This window comes from Falco cherrug, chromosome 4 (assembly GCF_023634085.1).
Source record: "Falco cherrug isolate bFalChe1 chromosome 4, bFalChe1.pri, whole genome shotgun sequence".
NCBI classification, from domain to species: domain Eukaryota; kingdom Metazoa; phylum Chordata; class Aves; order Falconiformes; family Falconidae; genus Falco; species Falco cherrug.
In genome coordinates this window covers 38,683,272-38,707,429 of record NC_073700.1, presented here as the reverse complement: position 1 = coordinate 38,707,429, position 24,158 = coordinate 38,683,272, and the positions used below count along the sequence as shown (strand labels likewise).

General features: G+C 41.8%; 1 protein-coding gene across 1 annotated transcript in view; it reads right to left on the bottom strand.

Annotated features, from left to right (window-relative positions):
- ADCY9 (adenylate cyclase 9) overlaps nucleotides 1-24,158 on the bottom strand; it is a 102,292-nt gene that overhangs the window by 51,420 nt on the left and 26,714 nt on the right. Inside the window, exon 2 of the mRNA XM_055706628.1 lies at nucleotides 2,378-2,550. Within this exon, the coding sequence (XP_055562603.1) occupies nucleotides 2,378-2,550 (173 nt within the window). The remainder of the gene's footprint in view (nucleotides 1-2,377; nucleotides 2,551-24,158) is intronic.

The following is a 24,158-nucleotide window of genomic DNA, read 5'->3' as shown; positions in this document are numbered from 1 at the left end:
GTGAGAAGCAAGTATGCGTTGCACTCCTATGCTGCCAACTACAGTGGCAGAACATGTTTTTAAGTAAGTGCTCAGCATCACCATACTATATGCATTCTGACATCATTTGTGGCATGCATTATATGGATGCTTATCAGACCACATGGAAAGCTGAGTTTGGGGTCATTCAAAATCCACTCCAGCATGAGTGTTTCAGGCAAGACAGGCACGTGATTTTCAAAGAGCTGTGAGGCCACTTAGGAAATCAGTGGCCAGGCCTGCAGGGCTCATGGTGATGAATAAAACCAGGTACCTATAAGCACAAATTCGATGCAGTAGCTTTAGCACATCGGTAGACAGAGCATCCAAGAAGGCTGAAACTGTCTAGGCACTTGTCCTAGATGGTCTTCTGAAGCAGCTGCTTTTAGCTTTTCCTTCACTTACTCAGACAGCCATGTTTGTGCTTTTGTACTGTACAGACCATCATTCAGCATTTAAACAGCAACTTTAACACCCACCCAAGATGGTCCCAGAGCAGAAAATCAGGGACTAGGCAGTAAACAAATCGTCCTGAGCTAGCAGCATGCCTCCACATTGCATACTAGCTGTTTAGGAACAGTGTACCTACCCTTCTGCAGCGCAGCAGTAAAACACCCCATGTTTTAGAAAACACATACCATGGCTGACCCTTACCAACAGATTTCATTTTGGACTTGGATCATTTTAACAAGTACCACCACAAATTTTATCAAATTCTAGCTGTAGTCAGGTCAGTCCTGTACTTTGCTGTAGTTTCATGGTGCTCCAGCTGCAGCTTACTTTGCTGCCTGACATTAAGGCGGCATCTTCACTTTCTCTCAGAACAGCACCCTTAGCTTTACTGCTTTGTTTGATCCCTCCTCTCTCCCTTCTGTTCCACGGACAGGCAGCTCAGTAATACTGCTCCACTCGGTACATTCTTCTTCCTTCACTACATGAAATAAAAGCGTTCCTACCCCTCACTGTCACACCTGTACCTCTGCATGGCCACACACCGGACAGCACAGACGGGCTTATTTGTACAGATACCCACGGACTGCTCGAGATGTATTTTCCTGCCTTATTTGCTATACCATCCTTGAAAGACAAGAGAAAGCTGGAAAGCTGGTGCCTGAGGGATGCCAAATATATTCTTTTGATTCTTCTAAGAGAAAGAATCGAAAAGTATCGCCAGCAACTTGAAGGCAGTCAAACCACACAGAGTGTGTATTTTGGGGAGGTATAAAGATGGCTACAGCTGCCTTCTGTAGTTAAACAGTCCTGGCTTGCTCTCTAAGGAGCTCACTTAACTTTGGACCGTATTTTTGGGCCAGCCTTCCAGCTGATCTCATTTGCGATCCAGTGTTTTCACCCCAAAACTTAACACCAGGCACAGACACAGGGTAAAGGTGCCCCACTCATGCTCTCCCAATCCCCACAACAAACACACAAGCAGCAAAAATGGAGCAGCATGGGAATCGCCCCCTACCAACTTTGTCAGCTCAATCTCAAACCTATGTTAAAGAGATGCTCTCAGGACTAAACACACTGAAGTCTAAGGACAGTGGCCTGCAGATGACCACCCGTGGCTTGGACATTTTTGCCCAGCTTGGGCAACCTGGGATGAGGCATTCTTAGCAGAAGTGAAAATAGAGAATAGACATCTGTTGTTTGGGAAATCTGTTCTGAGCTGGAAGATGGAGAGTAACAGCAAAGCTTTAAAGCAATACACATTGTTTCACAGATTTCCTTGTCAAGAGATCTTGTGAGAGGTGTGAACATAACAAAATGTCACCATTTCTCTAAGCTGAATCCATACAAATCGTTGCCCTCAGTTCTACATATAGGATTCTAGAGCAAGCAGACAAAACGCAAACTCATTGCCTACTGGAGCATCTTCTCCCACCACACGAACAATGCTGTTATCTTTTGGGGGGGTGATGTCTGTTATGCACTCATATGAAAAGGTTTACAGGTACATGACCTGCACGACAGAGGAACGGCAGAAATAGGCTGCAGCAAAAGCAGGAAATCACAGAATTTACAGCAGCTGCATAAAGCATATTCTTTATTCCCTGATAAAATAAAGACCATTGAAAAAGCAGCATTGACCTCTCGGTCCTGAAATATAAAAAGGAATTTATTTGAAACCACCATTAAAAAGCATTCACCTTACTTTAGCGATTGCTTGTCAATTGGCAAGGCATTTCATTCTGTAAATTTTTTCATTCCTCAAAATACATGTTGTCACTATATGTATATATACATAAATATATATACAAACATATAAAGCAGTGCAAAAACAAACCTGTAAGCCCATCCACACATCGCTCCCTGGTTTGCACAGTCTATGCTGCTTGGCTTTGAAACAAAAGCTCACCTTAGGTTTTTCTGCATGTTTGAGAGTCTTTGTCAAGTCACCGGCATTCTCGACTGACGATGCTCCCTGTATCCTGGCTCCATCCCCAGACTCCAAGCCAGAAAGTAACGCTTGCGAACAGCTGCAGTGGGGCTCCTTCACCTTCTGACCAGAGATCAGATAGGTCTTCAAACCTACAGAAAAAAAAAAGAGTGAGAACTGCAGAAAGAAAAAACCCCACACTCCCTTGGACTTCTCAGGTATGAAATACAGGAACTATCAAAGCATTATCAAGGCTTGGGAATACAGCACACCGAAAAAGACAGCAGCTGGGAACAATCACCAGGAATACGAAGATGCTCTGTGTAAAGTGGCAATTAGGATTGTCCAGCACCTGCTGTCTCAAACACAAGAGGATACTCTAATACAGAGCAACAGCCAGGACTGACATGTACTTTCTTTATTCCATTTTCACTCATACATTTCTAAAAAATAGAACCAAGACCTTCTGTACTTGCTTCCAAGTTGTAATTTGAGCTCTCATGTTAACTCTTTACTTCTGGAAAGCATTTGCAGCCTGTTTTTCAGTGATACGTGTGTTAATATTCTACTTCTGAAAAATCAGCACATATTCCTCCACTTGCCAGAGAGATGTCGTGAAGATTGCCTAATGCTGGTAGCACATTGAGAAAGGAAGTGTGTTTAAGTGCTAGAAATTCTGATGGGTTTTCATAGTTAGAGCAGACTTCACAATTTTAAAGAACAAAATCAATCTTTCTCTTTTGCACGTACACCCACACACGCCCTCTGCAACTGTTGTATGAATTGAAGCATAATTGGAAAGCAGATCCAATACTAAAGGCCAGGCTGGTAAATACCATGTTGTATCAAGCTGAGCTGTATCAAAAACCTGTTCAAAACATAAAATATCTGAATTTTGTTTAGAATATTGCTTATTTTACTTCCTTGGAACTTTGCGTTATAATGTTCTGGGTTATTTCTAGGCAAAAAGACTAAGAAGGAGCTACTAATCACACTGCTTTCTGCATTCAAAGGAGTTAATTTTATTGCCACTGTATGGGAAATCTCCCACTCAGCAAGGAAGGTCACTGATATGCTCCAAAAAGCGTGGAGGTCAGCTCACAGAACTGGAAAGCCCTTGTTATTTTGTGGTACCAGAGACTGTTGTTCCATGCGATTCTGCAGCCAACCTCTCGCTGCCAGAGACTCACGGGGTGGCTGCTGGCTTTCTATCTGGGTCAGCTGTGCATCACCCCCCTCCCTTTTTCTGATACTTGTCACCAGTTGCAGCCAGACACATGACTGTCACAGCCATCAGCTGTACTCCTTTGCCTCCATCCATTGGACGAAAGCTGCGAAGAAGAATGTCAAGTTGCAGCCGTTGGAAGAGGGCAGGTTTCTGTCCCTTATGGATATGGTCAATGGCTTATAACCTTCTTTACAGAAGGAAAATCATATGCTCTAAACCTTTTTTTGTGTGTCTGTAATATGCAACACAGCCAGTACTTCCAATAAAAATAAGTTAGACACGGTAATAGCGATTTTGCAGTTTCTCTGTTTATTCTACTAGTAACTTAAGCTCCCAAACACTTCTATGACCAACGCAGAAAGCTGCATCCATATCAACCATTTCAACCTTGGGCTCAAAAGCTGCTGGGAAAGCTACAGTGCTCTCACATAGTGCTCCAAACCAGAGTGCTCGCTTGCGTATTTGAGATGTTATGCTATAGCCAATCTTTATTTTTATATCGTTTATAGTAGCGCTTGGATTTTATTTGGCAGTGCTGCTTAATAAAATCCTGAGCTGCTGCTGGCTTCCAGATGTAGGGCTGGTTCTTTAAAACTTATATTGACGAGGGCTATCATTTAAGGAATTCACCACAATCAGCTTACAATTATATGTTTACTGTGGTAAAAGCTGGAACATTAAGTTTACTGCTCCTATTTTTAAAAGCTACCTTAAAGCAATGGGATTATATTATCACTCCTATTATTCCTCTATTTTTTTCCTAAACAAACATTTTCTTTGGGTTTTTTTGTATTTTTGAAAAGGCACTTTTTATATCTTACTGTGCTGTGCAGCATAGTTATTTTGTCGGTCTGTTGCATACAGTAAAATTATCTCCCGTTTGAGCTCCACACTGAGGAAAAAGGGAAAAGGCCACAGTACACCAGTAATTGAAAACGTGTTTGTGAAAGCAGAACGCACCCTCACCCCAACCTGAAAGTGCACCAGGATGCAGCTTCTCCACCCCAGCCCACCCCTCATCCTTCCCATCCATAGCAGACGCCCCAGCCCACCACCACTGCCGCCATCGACAGCCGCTCGCACCTGCTCTGCCCCACAGGCTTGAGCTGCAGGGTTTGCAGTTGGCTAAAACGGCTGGTCGTTGGCACCAAGAACTGTAAAAATCTCCTGATTAACCTCCTCACGCTCGCCAGCCCTGCCACATCCGCTGAACAAGAAGTGTTACTTGAAATGGGTAATTCTAAAGTGGACAAAGAAAAGCCAGTACCCTGCAGATCACAGCACACGTTTAGTAAAAAGTCAGCAGGGCTATTCCTAGCGCTGAATGTAAGGTCAGGGTCTCAGGAGAGTAAATAAGGTTATTTTTGGAAAGTCTTTGGAAATTAGGAGGTGTAAAAAATCTTTCATCTTCACAGAACTTTACTAACGTTGTCTACCTAATACTTTGTTATTAAATCCTTCTCACGACAAGGAAAGTTCGATTTGCTTGAGTATTCCTTGCAACACTCTGACACTTCACAAAGCAACTCCTACGTTCAGTCTGAAATATTTTGGTAAAAAAAAAGGTCATTAATTCAGTAGAAGTGTATCGATGTAACTAAAACGTATTATACAAGTACAGCATTCTTTCTCCTTCTCCATCTCCAGTGAATTAGTATAATCAACACTGTCACTTACCATACAAACGGTGTACGGAGTGAAAAGCATTCACACCACCATGCAGCACGTTTAAATCATTTAAGTAATGCAACAATATGAAATGAATCAGCCAACAATGGAGGAGCTGCTATCTTATGTGAAAACCAGCAAACAGGGTGCAATTTTTGGCGTGTGTTGCTGTGCAACGATGGAACTCGAGACACGGCAATGAGGAAAGTGCTACGAGATGCTTATACTGTTATTTATAAAGGTAAAGCTCTCACCCTTTATTCCCCTCCTGCCATTCTCAGTCTTATACTCACTTCCCCCACATTTATTCAAAATAAATGCTGAAAAATAACACAACCTCAAACTGCCTGATAGCCAGTCTGCACTCTGGCAGGCTTTACCCTGCAGCGCATTTCTGCTTTTCCCAGAGATGGCTCTTGGAAGCAAAGACAGGGAACTGGCTACAACAACCCTCTCCCCAACGTACCAATTTAACATATATGGTATTTTCTGCCCTGGCAAAAAAAGGGGCTACATCGTTTATCTTTGAGAAACACAAGCTACTTCCTTCGCTTGTCTTCAAGTTCTAAAAATCTCTAGGCGCTGTAACAGCTCTTGCACGCTGAGCCAAAACACTCGCTTCTTGAATTCAACCATTTTGAATATTGACATGACAGTGTTGGTAAAGTGTATTTTTGACAAGATATTTGACAGGTAAGATCTTCATGGAACTACAGTGGGTTTATTAGTCCTACCACTGAATTTTAGAAACATTACAACATTTCTGTACTTGGTTCCTTTTTTCAGTTAGCTTTTCCTTTTATCAGTGGCATTTCTCTGAACTCAGGAAAACAGAAAACCATTCCCAACACTAAAAAACACTCCTAATCATAATAATAAAAAAATCATACGCATGCACTCCCACACAAATTATTTTCTGTATGCACAAAAATAAACAAAAGTATAAATAAGGCTGTATATAAACATCCCAGTCTTCAACCTGGGTTTGGTACCGTGAGAAAACCCTGCCGCTGCAGAGCGGGTGGGAAGGTCGGTGTGGCTGGGGCATGCTGCCCCCCTGCCTGTGCCCTGCCAGCCCCCCGGCGGGCAGCCCGCACCGCCTCTGCCGGAGCTGTGTCTGCAGGGAAAAACCTTCTCAGGCAATTAGTGGAAAGCCACTTACTGGGAAGGACTGGAGAAAGGGAGAGAAAAGGTCACCTGGCCCTTCAAGTCCTTATTTATTTATTTCCTTTATTTCAGCTCATTTATCCTCATGATTTCACACAGAAGTTGCTGTTATGCCAATCTAATCCGTATTTTACACTAGTAGAGGGTATTCCTGCATGCATCTTTTAAATATGGGATGTCTTCTCCTACAGAAGATCTCAAGAGATGGGGGATTAATACAAATACTGATAAGCAATTCCTTGGTAAAATAAGATTCCAGTTTTGATTTTTGATGCTTCACCTGTATAGAATTAAAACTTTTTAGCCCACTGTTGATAGCAGACAGGAAAATTACTTTCTCTCTGGTAAACTGAACATGTCATACTTCTCATGTCTCTATTTAATGAACTTCAAATGCTTTCAAAACCCTTTCAGCACTGAGAGACACCAAAACCCGATGGCAATATTTCAGTCGTGGTCTTACTGATTCATTTAATAAAAATATAATCCCAGCCTTATCACAGATCCCTGTTCCTCCCTCCCTGAATTGCTTCCCCTTTTTAGTTGCAGTACAGGGAAACAGCCTTTAACTAACAGGTGACCTTCCTTTTCAGAATAACTGCTTCCCAATATACAGCCCTCTGTTTTGGAAGACTAATAATATTCCTTGCATTGATGTAATAAAATCTAAATGGTACTGATTATGCCCCTTTTACCAAATAGCTTTGTATTAATGCTTTTCACTGTTTATCTTTCCATCATTTCCCTTAGAATCTACACACTTGAATCATTTAATCATATCTCTTTCCAAATAATTAAGTATAGATTTACAAAAGTAATTAAGCTCTATTTTCACAACCTTCTACTTTTGCAGTATCTTACCTCACAAAACTGGAATTTGCATGAAAACCATTTCATCGTGAGAACTGCAGTGACTGTCACTCCCACGTGAGGGCAAGAATTACTTTCTAGCTAGAAAGTGATTTTAATCACCTGCTGTAATTTGCTGTGATGAACAATGTTAGCTATTATCTTTCAATAATTTAATGTTATTTAATTATATAACTCTGATATAAGAAACTGGTAGTGGTATAACAAGGTCTTAAAAAAAAAATCTTTGCAGCTTTGCAGTTCAGGACTGGCTTTAGCTCCTGTCTTTCTGAACTGATGGATGATAACTCACTTTTAGATTATGCTTCTCTGCAATCCATCAGCTCTTGCTTTCTCTTTTTAGAACTACAATAAAAAGCTTTCTCCACGCCTTTTAAAGACATCATCTTTGCACTTTGCCAAAAATCTGGAAGTGAAAATACTGGTATTCAGCCACTGCCACTCCAGGGAAAGGAAACAGAGACTACAGTCAGGTTTCCTCATACAAAAAAATATGCTGCTATACAATTTCAGTAGATCCTGACTTGCTCTGTAAAATAAATTATTAACTGCAATTATTGGAATGTAATATGACAGGTAAATGCCAAAAAAAAAAAAGCAAAAACAAAAAACCACACAAAACAGGGGGGAACACACAACCAGAATTTTTTTTTTACTTCTTTTAACTAGTTTCTTCCTGGCATCTCTCTAGCTTCCCATATTGGTTGGTGGTTTTTTTTTCTCCCTTGTCAAAGCTTAAATAATTTTTCACGTACTAACCTAGCCAAATGTTTATGCAAGAATATAGTATACACCATGATTCCAGGAGCATCGGTATCCTTTGGGTCCAAGTTGTTGCTGAATCTAAAGACAATTTTCAGTAGCAAATACTCTCCCTCATTCTTAAAACTCAATAGTTGCCAAATCTGTATTTATAGGGACTATTTTCTCACTTTATTAGACCCATTCTGATAAAAAAAACCCCAAACCTCAAGACAGCCCATGCAAACCTCTTCCTCCTCCCCAGCGCAACGCTCTCACCTATTGAGCCGGGAACTGGTAGTTCTCACCACAACAAGAAACCTCAGAACCAGAAGAGCGCAGCAGGGCCACCGACTGCCGCAGCACTGCGCGCCGCTCCCCAGAGCGGCAACCGCCCGCAATACACAACTAGCACGTGAAATGCTGCTCAAAATACATAAACATTCTGAAGGACAGAAACTTTCACTTTGTATTTCGCTATTGAGGAAATCTGAAAACGGACGAATTAGAAATTCAAAATCCTTTTCCTAGCTGGACTCCGTAGCTAACATAATACAGATCAACTGAGGCATCCTCAAAGGGGTACTCAGTAACCAAGCTGAATGTGGTGCCAAGAAATGTGCAACTATATGTAAACAGGGGTTGTTACTAGCTGAATGTGGTGCCAAGAAATGTGCAACTATATGTAAACAGGGGTTGTTACTTCCACCATAATAATTTTTTCCCTATTCCGCAACATTTGTCAAAAGATTAGTTACACCTAAAAAATAACTTCAGAAAGTTTTCCCCCTTGAAGCTTTTGATGATTTCATGATTCAAGTACTTGTGTACACAGAAATGAAGAGAGAAGCAAAAACTCAGAGGAACATCCTTACCTGGGCAACAGCACCTGATAAATACAAACTGGATGATCAAAGGGGTTGTGATATCCCTGCAAAACACCTTTCAGTCAAGGGAACTGTCATAGTTGTGACAGCAGAAATGCAATGCTGTAGTCCTCGTCACCACTCAAGGAAGTCCCTCTGACTTTAAAGCTCAGCTTTAGGCTTTTGGCTTTCAGAAATACAGGCATGTAACGGCCTACAGGTACATTTTTAATTTCAAGGAAGCAACTGCATTGTAATTAAGATTGCCTGGAGAGAAAATTACAGTTAAGCATATCCGCAACTGGGATAAAATAGTAATAATAATACAAAAATAATCAATTTCTGCTTGAATCTCTGAAGCAGCCTGGAGGACTCTGCAGTGCCAAAGGCCGTGCTAAGAGGCCACGGACAGGACAACCCCCGAAGAGGCACAGGCGGACAATCAAACATCTGCCTGCCCATGCTGAACAGAGGAGAATGCAGAGCTTCCACGGCAGAACCTTACAGGCTCCCCCCAATGCATCATACCCAGGATGCAGAGTTACTGGCCTGATCTTAACTGCAAGAGGAGAGGCTTTTCCAGCAAGTTTACAAGATGCTCCAAGAGTGGAAACAATTGCCTAACCGAGGCTGCCAGCTGTGCCCGATGGGCTGTGCCAAACAGTGTTTATCTGATTTCCTGAAGGAACTACCAGCAGCTGTGGTTAAACAACAGTAGATGCAGCATCTAAAAACCTGCTGCTCTCCCTCACTCCTCAGGAAAGATCAGAAAGAAAAGAAGGAGCACTTGAGATTTTGTCTTTACATTTAATCTTTCCTCCAGCCGCAAGGCTATAACAGGTCCCACCTCACACATACCCATGGGGCACCACTTTCGCTTGCTTCTGACTACAAACTCACAGTTCCCTCATTTTTACTTTTTCTAGACCTTCTCCTTTTTCACCACCATCCCAGATAAACTAAACAAGATTTCCAGAGAGGAGCAGAACACATTTCCACAACCATGCAGCAAATGCACATTTACTTCATACTTTTAGACAACTTCCCCAGCACAACCGAGAATTACTTCTCTTTCAGGCACAGCATCCCTCTTGCCATCCTTCCTCCGGGTGCTAGGGGCAGCCCGACAGACTGCACCTCATCCCCAGCACACCACTGCAAATCCTGCAGGAAAGGTCAGTGCTGTGAGGTCTATCGGTCACAGGCTTACTCCTTGCGGACCACAGCCAGAGGTGTCCTCCGCTGCACAGGCCCTTTTCCCTTCCCATCCTCACGTCTGAAAGCAATCTGGTCCCTGCAGAGCCAAAGCCAACAGTTTTCTTCACATACAATTAAGGAAGACTTTTCTGTTAATTCTTATAACCCCTACAAAATGCTTGCAAATTTCTACAGCTTCTGCATGATGCATGGTTTATGTGTAACATTATACACCACAGCAGTTTACTGAACACTTCAATATTATGAAATACAATGTAAAGATCCCCACATTATGGTATACATCCTTCCTGAAAAACAGTGGTGGAAGTGCCAGGCAAGTCAGATGCAACACATCCTACCAGTCTGGTAAATGGCTACGTAGAATGACATTAAAAAAAAAAAAAATCATAAGGTTTGGGGTTTTTTTTTTTAAGCCTAAAAATACTCTTAAGTATCATCCTGCTGTTTTCCTGAATTTCAGCTTTTTATCTCCAGGTATTTCAGCAATACAGCTGGAAACCAAAAGCACATCACAGTCTTCTATATCAACAGGCATTTTCTGTCACTCACATTGTAGGACCGTGCAAGACAACACTGGATGACTTTACAAAAAAAAAAAAATCAAAGCAATTTTCTTCAACCTGCAAAGCTGCATTTCTGATGAAGCAAGTCCCCCCCTCTAATCCATACAAACCACTTCCAGCTTAGTGGAAACAAAAGCACATAACTCAAAAAGCCTGGATGCAAATGAACAGCCTACCTGGAAAAGCACTTTGAATGTATGGAGCAACATTTCCTGTGGCTAAAATGAGAAAGGGAATTTACGAGCCAACTTGTTATCTTAGGTCTCTGGAAAGCAGAAACAATGATAATAAGAAACAGAACTTTATAATAAACTGGAAACACAAAAGAAACTCTAAAAAACAAAACCCCAAACCTATCTTTGTAATCTCTAAAGAAGAACTGCAAAAAGCCAGAGAAACCAGAGGCATCTTCTGTATTATGGAAAACCACTGTTTTTCTTATGCCTCCTTTGTCAAGCAAAACACTTACTTTTGATCAGCTAACAGACAACAGTGGGTTTGGAAAATGCTGATCAACAACATATGTGTAATTTTGGTATTCAACATCTGACAGTTTTAAGGGGGAACCCTGTACCCAAACCCACAATCTACATTTACAGCTAAACTGCAGAAATACAGCTGCAGGCTGCTAGTTTACCCTCCTTCGGTCTCTTTCATTTCTTCTCACCTGTATAGGATTAAAAAAAAAGAAAAGAAAAAAAACCCCCAAAAAACAACCAAAAACATGGGGAAGAAAAAGGCCTAGGCAAATCCAGCACAGACACACAGCTCAAACACAAAGGTCTAGCTACCACTGTTAGCTCAGGAATATATTTACATATGTATTTTTAAACTCTACCAGCAAAATAAAAGATGGGCTGATGAGCAATACTGATCCCTATCCTGGGGTTTACAACTACCCTTACTTACTTTCTGCTCCACCAACTTTGCCTGTGTGCCACCGACCGCAGCCTGAGAGCCAGCTGCAGAGAAGCTGTCCTCTGGGATGACTCTCTGGGTTTTGAACTCATTTTTTCCCATCATTACAACTCATGGCTTGACACCTTAATAGGAAAGAAAAGTAGGTTTGAGTCAAAAGGTAAGCCTGGGATTTTTCAGTCTTGCCAGGGGAAACAGCGTGCTCTGCAAGGGAAGCTTGAAGTCCAGCAGATTTATTAACATGCTGCGGATAAAAGATTATCTCTATCCTAAGGGTTCCTCACAAAACCTAAGAGATATATGATGTTCCTACATTTAAAGCAAAAAGAGGGCCTAATTCCACCTCTAGGACATTTGGGATTAACTGGTAAAGATACTCTCTGGCTTTCACTCACACTACTCAATCCATCTGTAAACTCTCCTGCAGTCCTGCTCATGAAAACAAATTCCACGATGCAATTACATGAGTGAAAAAGCATCTGCTATAATCTTATTGCCATTATTTTTCATGTTTATTGACTATCCCTTTGCCCTCTGTGCTAATTTTAACACCTGGGAAGGAATAAGTGTGATGAGAGAAAATGAAATTTTTGAACAATGCAGCTGCCAAAACAAGTCAACCAAGCACATGGGGCACTGCATTTTCAGGGGGTTCAAACATCTTTGAAAATTTTAAGAGTCTTGTCACAGAATACCTTTTCTGGAAATACACCTAAAGAATAACAAATTAGAAATTGACTCTAACTATGAACACAGCCCTTTTAGAAATTCAGATTTGCTTCACTGGCTGGATTGTGAATGAGGTGCCAGCGCTGAAGAAACTGCAGAGGCAGAGGAGTACAAGGGATGCTTTGCAGCAGGCGTGACAACTAAGCAACCCCAGCACCAGAAAAGCCGCTCTCTAGCACTGCCCTGCTCACGACTATACCTGCTGTAAACTGTGAGCTGTGGTATGGAGACACACAGCCTGCTTTGCATGGCTGCAGTGATGTAAAGCAGATACAAATACATTTTTAGATATACAACATGCCTGTTCTGGCATGCTAGGGACTCTGTTCTTTAAAAAAAATTATAAGGTCACAACACTGACATTTGCAGACATCAGAGAGAGATTTCTTCTAGCTTCTTGTTTAGGGTGCAAATGTGGATTTACGTTTTTTTTCCCCACCTTCACAATTGACAAGGAAGTGCCTCGAAGTTCAAGAACAGATGGCTAAACCAATAACCAACCTCAACTTCTGCATAGTCCTCCATTTTAACAAATGCAGGTCCACGTACTGAGACCCAGGGGTTCCTCTGTAATGCACTTAGATTATGTGCATCCCTGTAGTCACACTAAATTACTGCTAGTGGCTGGGCCACAAAAACGGCATGGAAGTTGGCAAGATGATGGAGGAAGCCTTTGGGAGTAGCTTGCTGTACAGTCTTTTCAATCCAAGCTTTCAGTCAGGCATCTGTCGGCATTTCCCTGGTGAATTTGCACACATGGGAAGTTCTGACGTTCTGGATCACTCAAAAAGTACAATGATCCTTTGGGGATATGTAGCATATACTTCCAAAACTTCCTTTTATTATAAACAAAAAAGCGTTTCCAACTTAAAACTACATTTTAATGTGGGAGGGAAACAAGTGATCAGGAAACTGCATAGGGTATACCTCCAAGGCAAGGACTTAAAAAAATCTATTTAAACAACAGCATTATAAAACAGAGATTTATGGATAGGTAGATGTGGATTTTTCAAGAAAAATTCCACTCCTCTAGATGGGACAATTATACAAAGCCACAAGCATTCCAGAAAGACATCCTACATATTAAATTTTCTTCTGCCCACATACTGGCTGGCACCCTCAGGAACTACGGGTAGCCATAGCAGCCTCTGCTAAACACAGGTGGAATTTAATAAATTGGAGAGAGAGGCTCCAAGTGAAAGTTCTGTCAGCTCTAGGCTCTTGGGGAATGCGAATTTATTCCTTTTAAACCAAAAAGGCACGGACAGATTAAAAGCAGTTAGAAGTTTATTAGAAATCCCACCCAGGAAAATTCCACTCAAGACCAGAAGATGCCACCTATCTTTTCGATTGACATTTTAGAAATGATGAATAGCAAGCGTGCAGGATGCACGAAAGGATTCCAATAAAAAACAATAGTCTCATACAACTGGAGCCTGCTCCAGCCCTTGGTAACAGAGTGAGCCATTGTGGCTCTCAGTACTAACATTTTTTTAATAGAATCCAGACAAGAGCACTCACCAATTTAAACAAGACTTCAGAAGTCTATTTTGTTATACTGGTGCAATCTCTTTGTGTTGACAGGACTACAATCAGGCAAATTCTTTCCTTCTTGCATAATGCAGGTAGTCTGGATTTGACATGCTATATCAGCATTTTATTTAAACCTGGGCAATCCCACAGGCTAATTATGCCCTTGCACAGAGCCGTGCAACTGCACTGCTCTCTACGGACTTGCAGCAAGTAAACCTAAATCAGTCAAGAAGTGCGTACAAACCTACTATCAGTTGGTGGGCTCTGCATGCGGAACTTTTTTTGGTTGGTCATTGTTAAAATTCAGTCTGACATTTAAAAGGTAAAGTAAAAAACAGACATCATACTGTCATCAACAGTTTTCAATTGTTTTTTTCCAAGCAACTGATCAGATAATATTGAAAACACACATCACGTCAAAATGAAAATCTCAGGCATCTTTTGACCACATAGAAGAAAACTCTTAAATCACGTTTCCAAATATTCCATCACATACTGGTAAGAGTGACCCTTCTCATTTAACCTTTCCTCGGTATTGGCTAGCCACACGTGTAACTTGTCACCTCTTCCTATTACAAAAAGCAGTAACAAAATAAAAGCAATTATTCGAGAAGGCATGGCAGGGCTTTAGGAAATGCCTGCCACTGGTTCTGCTATCAACTTCACTACAAATCTGGTCAGCTTTGCCCCATGCCTGTTTACTTGCACTGGGGCATCTTTATAAAGATGCACTCTGCAAGTAACCCTAAATACTTAATTAAAAAGAATGAAACAGAAATATTCTCCAGACAACGAGAACGTTTTGTGAAATTTTACCGAAGTACATTCACTGTTACCTCAAGTAACACTTCATTAACTTGATTAGCCCAAGTCATTACTCGGAGAACATAAAATCTTTGTCCTTAAGGGACCAAATTAAAAGAAATAAATTTGCATATCATAGATAGTTCTTGCATCAAAAGTAAGAGTTGTTTTTTTTTTTTAAGTTACATCTCTGTACCAGTTTTCAAAGTAAAGAAAAAGATCATTGGGTTTTTTGCCTGACATCACAGCCTACCAGCACAGTTTGAAAAATTTATGTCAAGTGCTTGTTAAATATATTTTACTATTGTTAAATCAGTTAACAATGGTCTCCCCGGTGCTGGGGAAGGTTCTGGAGCAGATCATCACGAGTGCTGTCACACAGCACATGCAAGACAGCTGGGGGATCAGGCCCAGCCCACGCAGGGTTATGAAAGGCAGGTCCTGCTTGATGGACCTGATTCTCCTTCTACAAGAAGATGACCGACATTGTGGCTGAGGGAAAGGCTGTGGATGGTGCCTACCTGGACCTTGGCAAAGCCTTTGGCACCGTCTCCCACAGCATCTCCTGGAGACACCGGCTGCTCACGGCGGGGCCGGGGGGGCTCTGCGCTGGGTTAGAAGCTGGCTGGGTGCTGAGCCCACAGCGTGGTGGGGGATGGAGTCACATCCCGCCGGTGCCGGGCACACGGGGTGTCCCCAGGGCTCGGTGCTGGGGCCAGCCCTGGGTAACGTCTGTACCGACGGGCTGGGCGAGGGGATCGAGTGCCCCCTCAGTCAGGCTGCAGGTGACCCCCAGCTGGGGGGTGCTGGGGGGCAGGGGGCTCTGCTGGGGGGTCTGGGCAGGCCGGGCCGAGCGGCCGAGGCCACTGAGGTTCAACAGGGCTCAGTGCTGGGAGACGGTTTAGCAGTGGGCTTGGCAGTCCTGGGTTAACAGTTGGACTTGATGATCTCGAAGGTCTCTTCCAACCAAAACGATTCTATGATTATTCCCCCCACCCCCACCCCGCCCCCATCCAAGCTCTGTACTTTTTGGTCTGAGCTTTAGAACTACCTAGTGAGCAAGTACAACTTCCACAGAGCCTGCAAAAAGTGTTGCTCATCACATGGTAGACGGACTGGAGAGGAGCCAGCACATTTCAACAACATGGCAATCCAGCAATCCCCCTACCAGGATCGCTGGCTGCAGTAACCATGCAAACATCAAGATACTTACTCAAATGGGCTACAAGAAACTAGATAAATAGAAATGATATTGCACTACTGAATTCAGTCATTTCACAATTCCCCCAACACTGTGCCTTGTGCAATACAAACAGGCAGTTGTAATTCAAGGTAAGTTGTTATTCATAACTTATGCACCACTTGTTTACATGTGGTTGACAGTTTTAAATGGTTACTAATTCAGTACTGAAAAATAAAACTAATGCAAATAAAACTGCTGCAGGAGGCACTTCAGAATAACAATATATAGTAGTAGTATAAACACTGGTAAGATGGTAAAGGAGAAATTCCCAAGTGCAGCCACCACATAAGTATGCATCACTATACAGCTGTATTTTTAATTGGCAGGCTTCCACCACAGAGTATCTGCAGTGTCTCTAGCACAAAAGAAAGAATAATTCAAGAGCCACTGCTGGGAACAGCTACTGAGTGTTGTGTCTCCCCCAAGCAGAGTATCATTTTTTCAGTTTATATCCCCTCCTTAAGTAAAATATATAAACAAACAATCCCTCCCCAAAATAAAAAGAATCTGAAAGTTGCAAAACAAAGTTAAAAAGGAAATATTTCCAGAACTATGTTTATTCACACAGTCAAAACGTTTCTGAAATTCCTTCCATTCCCTCTGTGTATAACATTCAGACTACCTCTAGTCCTGACACGACACATTAACCATCCCCTTCCTCTTCACATGGCAGCCACAGTTCTGGACGCCAGGTCTTATCCACAGCACGGATCCCTTTTACCTCGGACACAGCACTAAACCCATCATGGAGACCATGTGTTGCTACACATGGAGCAGATCATCGTGGACACTGTGACTCCTGCGATGGCTGGTTGCAGGACGGACCCACCACCCTGCGCAATGGGCACCGTGCTTTTGGCTAGTTACACTGATGAGAAAGACACAGCCAGCTTCTTCCCTGGAAGAGCCTTATCTAACAGCTGATTCAACTGTTTTCAGACTGTGACCCTTAGACTCCGTGAATTTATGGAATAGTTATTATGGATTTGTGAACAAAAAGCAAGGAAACTGAGCCTGCTGAGAGCTGGCTTTGAGTCTCTAAGTATGTCAAAGCACCCATACTCACAGGAGTCTGCAAAGCAGAACAGGTTGAAAACCACCGGTACAAGGGATCTTCTAGGATATCTGCTACTGCCCTCTCCCATTATATCACTGTCCACCGGAGTATGCGGCATCTCTTATTACTAGAAAATAACATGATGGGCAAAAAGGGTGATGACACACATACCCCAATTACAAGGACAGAGAACAAACTGCCACACGAGTAGCTAAGGGTCTTCAGCCCATCACTCAAAGCTCCTAGCATACAGGAGCCAAACACCCAGCTCAGGAGACAGCGACCTCTGGTCCTGTGCATTCACTTCAAATGCTGTATCACTACCCAGTGTAGCAACTTCTACTTTCACCAAATAACGTAACAAAGTAGATTAATCATAACCTAGATGAAACATTCCCATAAAATACAGAATACATGTAATGAATTCTTTCATGTATCCAAATGGTAAACTACCTAGTTGAATGAATATTGAGATTTGTCACTTGTTTCATCATCATGTAATGTCACTAAATTTACTTAATGTAAATGACGTTAATTAACATGCAGTCAAATAAACATTCTCCAGCTGCAAGTCCATTGACAGGTTCCTTTTGTTTGAAATGAGTTAATCCCCATACTACGATCAACAAGTCTTTGCCCTAGGTTTTCAGACTAAAGGAGATACTAACACCACTGTCTGAAAGGAAGTAGAAGTCTTTCAAGTGACATAAAACAGATGCGGGTAAAATTAGCATTTCTGTTCTTTTAAAGTTTGAATATTCCACTAATCATCTATTATTATTCTCTACATTTGGACCAAACCTGGCAGCCTGCTTCATACCAAAGGAAGCCCCCAACAACCAGGTCCTCCGTCCGCTCATGTCCCATATTTGATTTCTTCATCCTTTGCAAAAACATTCTCAGACTTCGTGCTAATAACTAGCTGATTACATTTCAAACTTCCCTCAGGCTAAAAGTTATTACTGGGGAGTACAGGAATGTGTCTGGAATGCAAAAACAACCAGGGTGAAAATCAGTGGGCTCTGAGCTGCTATAAATACATAGTTCACTACAGAAACTCATCTCCTCTCAAAAAAACGAAAACTAGAAGACACTGGCGCACTATCTCCTCTATTTAATCTGCTGGTGAACTGATTCAGCAAGGCTCCTAGCTTCAGGCACAGGCATCTCACATCTATGAAAAATACAATATAAATAAAGTTTCTGTTATGCTTGTATGCTAGATTACTAACTGCCCTGAGTAATCTGTTGATAAACTGATGTAAGAGAGAGTAGTTTCAGGATATGCCAAATACTTCCCATTTTGGAAAAAAACAGGGTGAAAGTCCTTCTTATGGAAGCTTCCTTTACAGTTAAATAATACCACATAACAGGTTTAATGACAGGAAGTTTCTGTTATGCAAACTTAACTTTAGTCCATGCAAATTCCTGTATCACCCTCTACCTTGTAGTACCTGGGCATCTTCAAGCAGAGTATTAAACCATGACACCAGCACACACAGCATGAAGGTCTGTTCTCTTTTCCCAGCCTCTCCGCAAAGGCTGTTAAAGCACATGGCAAGAAAGCAGGTACCTATATAAACGGGTCCACCCAGGTATCTATGGAAATTAGGGTACCGGTCCCGCCAGCTTGATTTCTGGGGCTTTGGGCTGGTGGTGTGCCATACCTGCATAACTGAAATTCCTTCTCATTTAGATGTGGCATGATTCCTAATTGCTTTGAAGTAAAATGTAAAGGACACTGAGAAAAGTAAAGATCACATTTCAGGTCTCCAGAAGAAGTTTCATGTGAAAATGACATTATTTAATTGCAGCCATAACTGCAGAAAAAAAGCTCAAGAAAAAAACCTAAAAAATAAAAATGAAGTGAAAGCACAGAAACCCCCTTCCCCCTCCAAACCCTAAAAAAAAAGGCTCTTGGCTATACTTAGCAAAACTGAAAGAAATCCAACACAGGCTAAATATTTCCCTGACCCCTATATTTGCTTCTGTGCTGCTATTGCCATTTGCTGTCAGAACTCTGTTAGAGTTGGAAGGGGCACCTCCATGGTCCAATTTCTTTGTAAGTCTACCGAATCACTTGCCTAATGAAGTCTTTCATGATTTATTTGAAGATTCAAGTACTCAGAAACAAAATTCCTCAATGAAGAATGAAGTATTTTGTGGGATTACTCTTCCCCTGAGGTTAGGCATCAAGATTTCTGAGAAACTTGATGAATCACAGTGGTTTTAGCTTATTCATCTTAAAATGTGGTGTTTTTTTTAATCTGATAACAAGAAATTCTTTTTACAAAAGTATCTAAGAAACACTATGAGCTTACTTGAATGGGAAACTGAATATGCTTTCTGTTACCCTCACACTTGTATATAACCAACTGCTGAGTATGACTCCAACATAACTAGTATGATCTCTTGCTGGTTTTGAAGCAACAGTGTATGTATAGTATAGCAAGGCAGCTGCAAAACTCAAAGAGATGCACAGGGAGTTTCGAAACAGTAAAACTGACAATGTTAAAAGCGCCCTTCCATTTGCAGTGTCATCCTTCAAGGAAACTGAAATAAAACAACCAACAATGAAATTAAAGGTACTGGTATCATGAAATGATACCCATTTTAAAGAGAGTGCATGACTTACAGGTGAGTTCACAGGTTATTCAGTACATATATTCCCTGTCACTAATACCTAAACTTGCGCCATACAAGTCCACGTCTCAGTTTTCAAAGATTTTTTGTATACAGTGACATCTCTGCTCTTTATGAGCATTTTGCCCTCCTCCTGGGTGCGCACCTGACTGCACTTCACTCTTCCTGTTGCTCTTGCATACCCTCCTTCCTTAAGCAGCAAATACAGAAATTATAGAAGAATTTTATGTCAAAATAAAGATCGCAAATGATTAAATCTAAAAAGCTTTGTTAACTTGCTTTAATAAAACTTTATTTCTTAAAAAAAAATTTAAGGTCTTTTCCAACCTAAAAGATTCTGTGATTCTATGTCAGTGCTGTGGGTATATCATATAGAAGTGAGAGATTCTTCCCCCTTAGAAAGCATCATCATAGGGTATCTTAGAAACACCAGGAAATCGAATTCTAAGTATATTACAATATATACGAGCATGCAAATATACACTGTCAGTACAAGTTTTCCACTAGAGCTTGTGGAATGCTCACTTCTGCAGGAAAAAAAATAAATCAGAAGTTGTATCAAAATGGGCAAGCCAAAATTAATTGCATTATACAGTTAATAATTTTCAAAGAAGGTTTTGCTGATCTCCCAGTGCACAGCTGCAGCTCTCTGCTTAACAGAAAAAGACCCAACACGTTACACACACAGCCAGCAGTATTTGTTCCACTTGAGACACTTCCCTAGGCTGGAAAGCTCCATTCCTGTCTCTTATGAAAATCAAACTTCAAAATGAACACCATTATCCTCCTGCAGAGCACAAAATCCAACCTAAAACAAACTTTTTGCACTAAACCTGTAATTCAATGTCTTTTTTTCCAATTAGCTGCCTAGTCCAAAAAAGGACATTTTAATTTCTCATTGATCCAGGCCACTGGAATTTCATGCAAGAGTTCACTTGGGAAACTCGAACGGGAGCGTATAAACTTACAACTGAGAGAGGAAATACTTTTCTAATAGTTACTGGAGGGCTCCACTGAGTCATAGCCATCTACCAAAGGTATTACACAACAGCTGGGTGTCCTGTTTGTAGAATAATATATAGAATATGGAAATCACATAGTGTTTCTTGAAAAGAATTTTTTATACAAAGCATATACAGTTTTTATTTTTTAAAAAAGTTTAATTTATGAAGCTGCCACAACCTTAAGCAGCAAGCTCTAGTTTCCAAAGGAGGTGTGCTTTTCATCTTTTATGTCAGAAGCATAAAAGATGTTTACTTTAGAGGAAAACATTATTTTAAGTCTGCTCTCCCATTAGCACCCAAGCACAAGCAAAGCATTTGTCTTTTCAGCTGGAGCTGTGCGGAGCACACATCCAGGGTAGCTGCACTTTCTCTCAGAGGCAAACCAGCAGGCACAGAAGCCTGGAGGGTTAAAATAATAATAATAAAAAAATTATTAAAAAAGAGCTGTGCTCAGTGAAGCCTGAATCTGCTCTTTAGGTGTGAAGCCCGTGTTACTTTTAGATTGCCACTTTATCTACTGGAGGGTAGAGGAAGATCAGGAAAAGATTTGCCAACTGAAACAGGGAACTGTTGCCAGGACTATCACAACAGCTACGCTTTGTTCAAGATTAACAAGGTGATTTCAGGAGTTCAGCTGAGGTGCCCGTAGCAACATCAGAAATCAAGGAAGATCTCACCGAAAGAAAAAAAAAGAGCATTTCAGAAAGACACTGAATAGCCTCTGCTCTCAAAAACAAATGAATAAAAACATGGGGAACTGAAGTAAAGCTAAACCCATTTGTGCCCAATACACTAAAAATGCTGGGCAAAGATGTTAATGTCAAAAGAGAGGAGCATGCAATACAGAACCTGCCCTGAGAAACCAACCCTTCTAAAATGCTTCAGTTTATTCCCTCTATTCTAGGAAAGAAACTTAAGGAGGACAACATCTCCTTCTGGGCCAAAACAAAGAATCCACTGACCTCCCCAAAGGCCCTTCGTTGTCTTTATTAGCTGTGACAGAACGCGTAGCGAGAGCGGCACCCCCCCACCATGCCCCCAGCCCAACTCCTCACACCACTGCAGCTCTCACCAGCGCTGCTGCTGCGGCTCAGACCCTCTGGATGGCCACCACCTCCCCAGGCACTGCACGGCTGGACACAGCAGAGGACCACAGGCACAGCTCATGCTGTGCTCACAGTAGTGCCTCCGTGAGGAACCCCCTCGCTGCACTCTTCCAAAATTGAAAACAAAAGATGTTACTTCCCTTGCAACCAAAATGGATCTGCACATCTCTGTATCTGCATGTTTTTATCCTTTCTGTTTCTCTCATTCTAATGAGGAGGAGTCAATCTTGTAATTACATTTTGGAATATTTTTCCTGAAAAAAGGGGGGTAACACCACAGATTTCTGGTAAACTAAGCACAAAGCAGAACTTCCAAGTCTTACGCACACTCAAGAGAGAACGCAAGGCAGGTCCCATGAGAGAAGAGTCAGAATCAAGCTCTAAGCCTGGCAGTTCAAAGGGAACTTCTGGCCAGCTTCCTCCCTGGAGACAGACATGGACCAGCTCAGAACCACCAACAGGTTGGACAGACATCAGGACATGCTTCACAACCAAGAGGCATGAAAGTTCCCTGCTTTGCTGAGTAAGCTCAGCCCACCCTTCCACTGCACAGAGCCCCCAACTGCATCAAATGCAAGAGGTTTTGTGATGAAGTACCCCACCTGCATCCTGGAATCTTTCTCACATGATGAACCAGGTTTCACCAAAACGTAAGGAAGGGTCCAAGTCCTTGCAAAACAGGTAAAATTGCCCACACCATTTGCAGAAAGGGGGCAGGAGACTAACCTTTCCTCTCTCAGCCTCTTTATTATGCTTACCTCCACGGATGAGTTGCAGTGGTTACAGAGAAAGGAGTCCTCTTCTGCTTCTAACTGCCTCAACACAAAAGCAAGGTTTTGAAAGCAAGGTTTGGCTCTTCCCCCTCCCCATCCTGCCGTGCTTTAGAAATGGTCTGTTTTCTTGAAGGTGAAGAGGTAAAATACCAGAGATGTCTCAGATGGAGTTACCTGTCATCTAGTGCTCGTACACAGGTTTGGTCTGCCTCCTCTCTACAAAAAGCATGAACTCCTCCATCTGCAGATCTCACTTTGAGCAAGACAACAATTCTGATACCTTTGAGTTCAAACTGGGGGGGGGGGCAGGTCATGATGTCATGCTTGGATCAGTCAGTAGGCTGGCAGACCATGCAGTGAGACCTCAGTGACAACAGCATACCAGTGAGCACCTGAGATGGCGTTTGGAGAACCATGTTTAGTTTTGGGCTCCCCAAACCAGAGAGACACCTGACGCAGTGCAGATGCCAGGGAAGGCCACCACAATGATTAGGGGGCGAAAGCACACGATGTGCAAGCTGGGGTTCAGCAGCTTTGAGAGAAGACTGCAACTATCTAATGGGAGGGTAGAGAAGACAGACACAGGCTCTTCTCAGAGGTGCGCAGAGACAGGACAAGATACGATGAGGACAAGTTACAGCTGGAATACCAGCTCTAATTAAACCTCTTTTGAGCACGAGTTTGGACAAGACACTTTCAGAGGTTCCCTGAACAACCTAGGTTATTCTGTGAAGCCAAATGGCTGCCACACAGAAAACTATAGGAAAAGTTTTGTCTCAAAGACCTGATGTGTGCCTGTTTGGTTTAGATTTTCCTTGATTCAGCACAAAAATACATAGGCAAGAGGAAACTCCCCAAATTTTTCATATTTGATTTAAAAATTCCTCTTCATGCCCTCATCTTCACAAAGACAGGTCGTGCTAGATACATTTTTTTCAATTCAGGTAGATCTGAATTCATCATGAATTTTGTCTGATTGACTAAAACTGTGGGCAAACCCCGCTCAGTAACCATCATCACTGCTCAGAACAGCAGTCCTATAGATGTCCTGCATCTTCTAGGAAACCTTCAGTGCTGCAATAAGCATTATAGGCCTGTATATTATTAAAAAAAAAATATATATATATTTCAGCTGAGACTTCAACATGTTTCCTTTACATTTTCATCGCTATTTCTTTTGGAAACAACACTGACTAACATCAAGTGTATTAGAAATTCCCACCCTGTTCTCTGACTGAGGAACTTCCACCATAACCTCACAGGGCCTTGGAAAATGCTGACTACATACAATGAAACTGTATTTATGCACTGAAAGCCTCATGAAACATCTTCAGTGAGATGCCTATATGGGGCAAGGCCTTCTAAGTCACTCCTGATGTGCATGGAGAAACCGAATTTCAAGTCCTGTTGTTGAGAGAAGAAAGACTCAAGAGATGAACCAGTTCACCTGACTCAAAGCATGAAAGTTTAATCTGAAAAGTACCAATTTTAAATGCTAAAGTAGTTATTTTTATCACTCCCTCTCATTTAAATTTAAAGCAGGACAGCACAATTGATATTGTTAGGTGCTAGTGTTGTTAAAATGCAATGGGAATCAATAGTTTTTTCAGGACGAGTGAGTGTGGCACG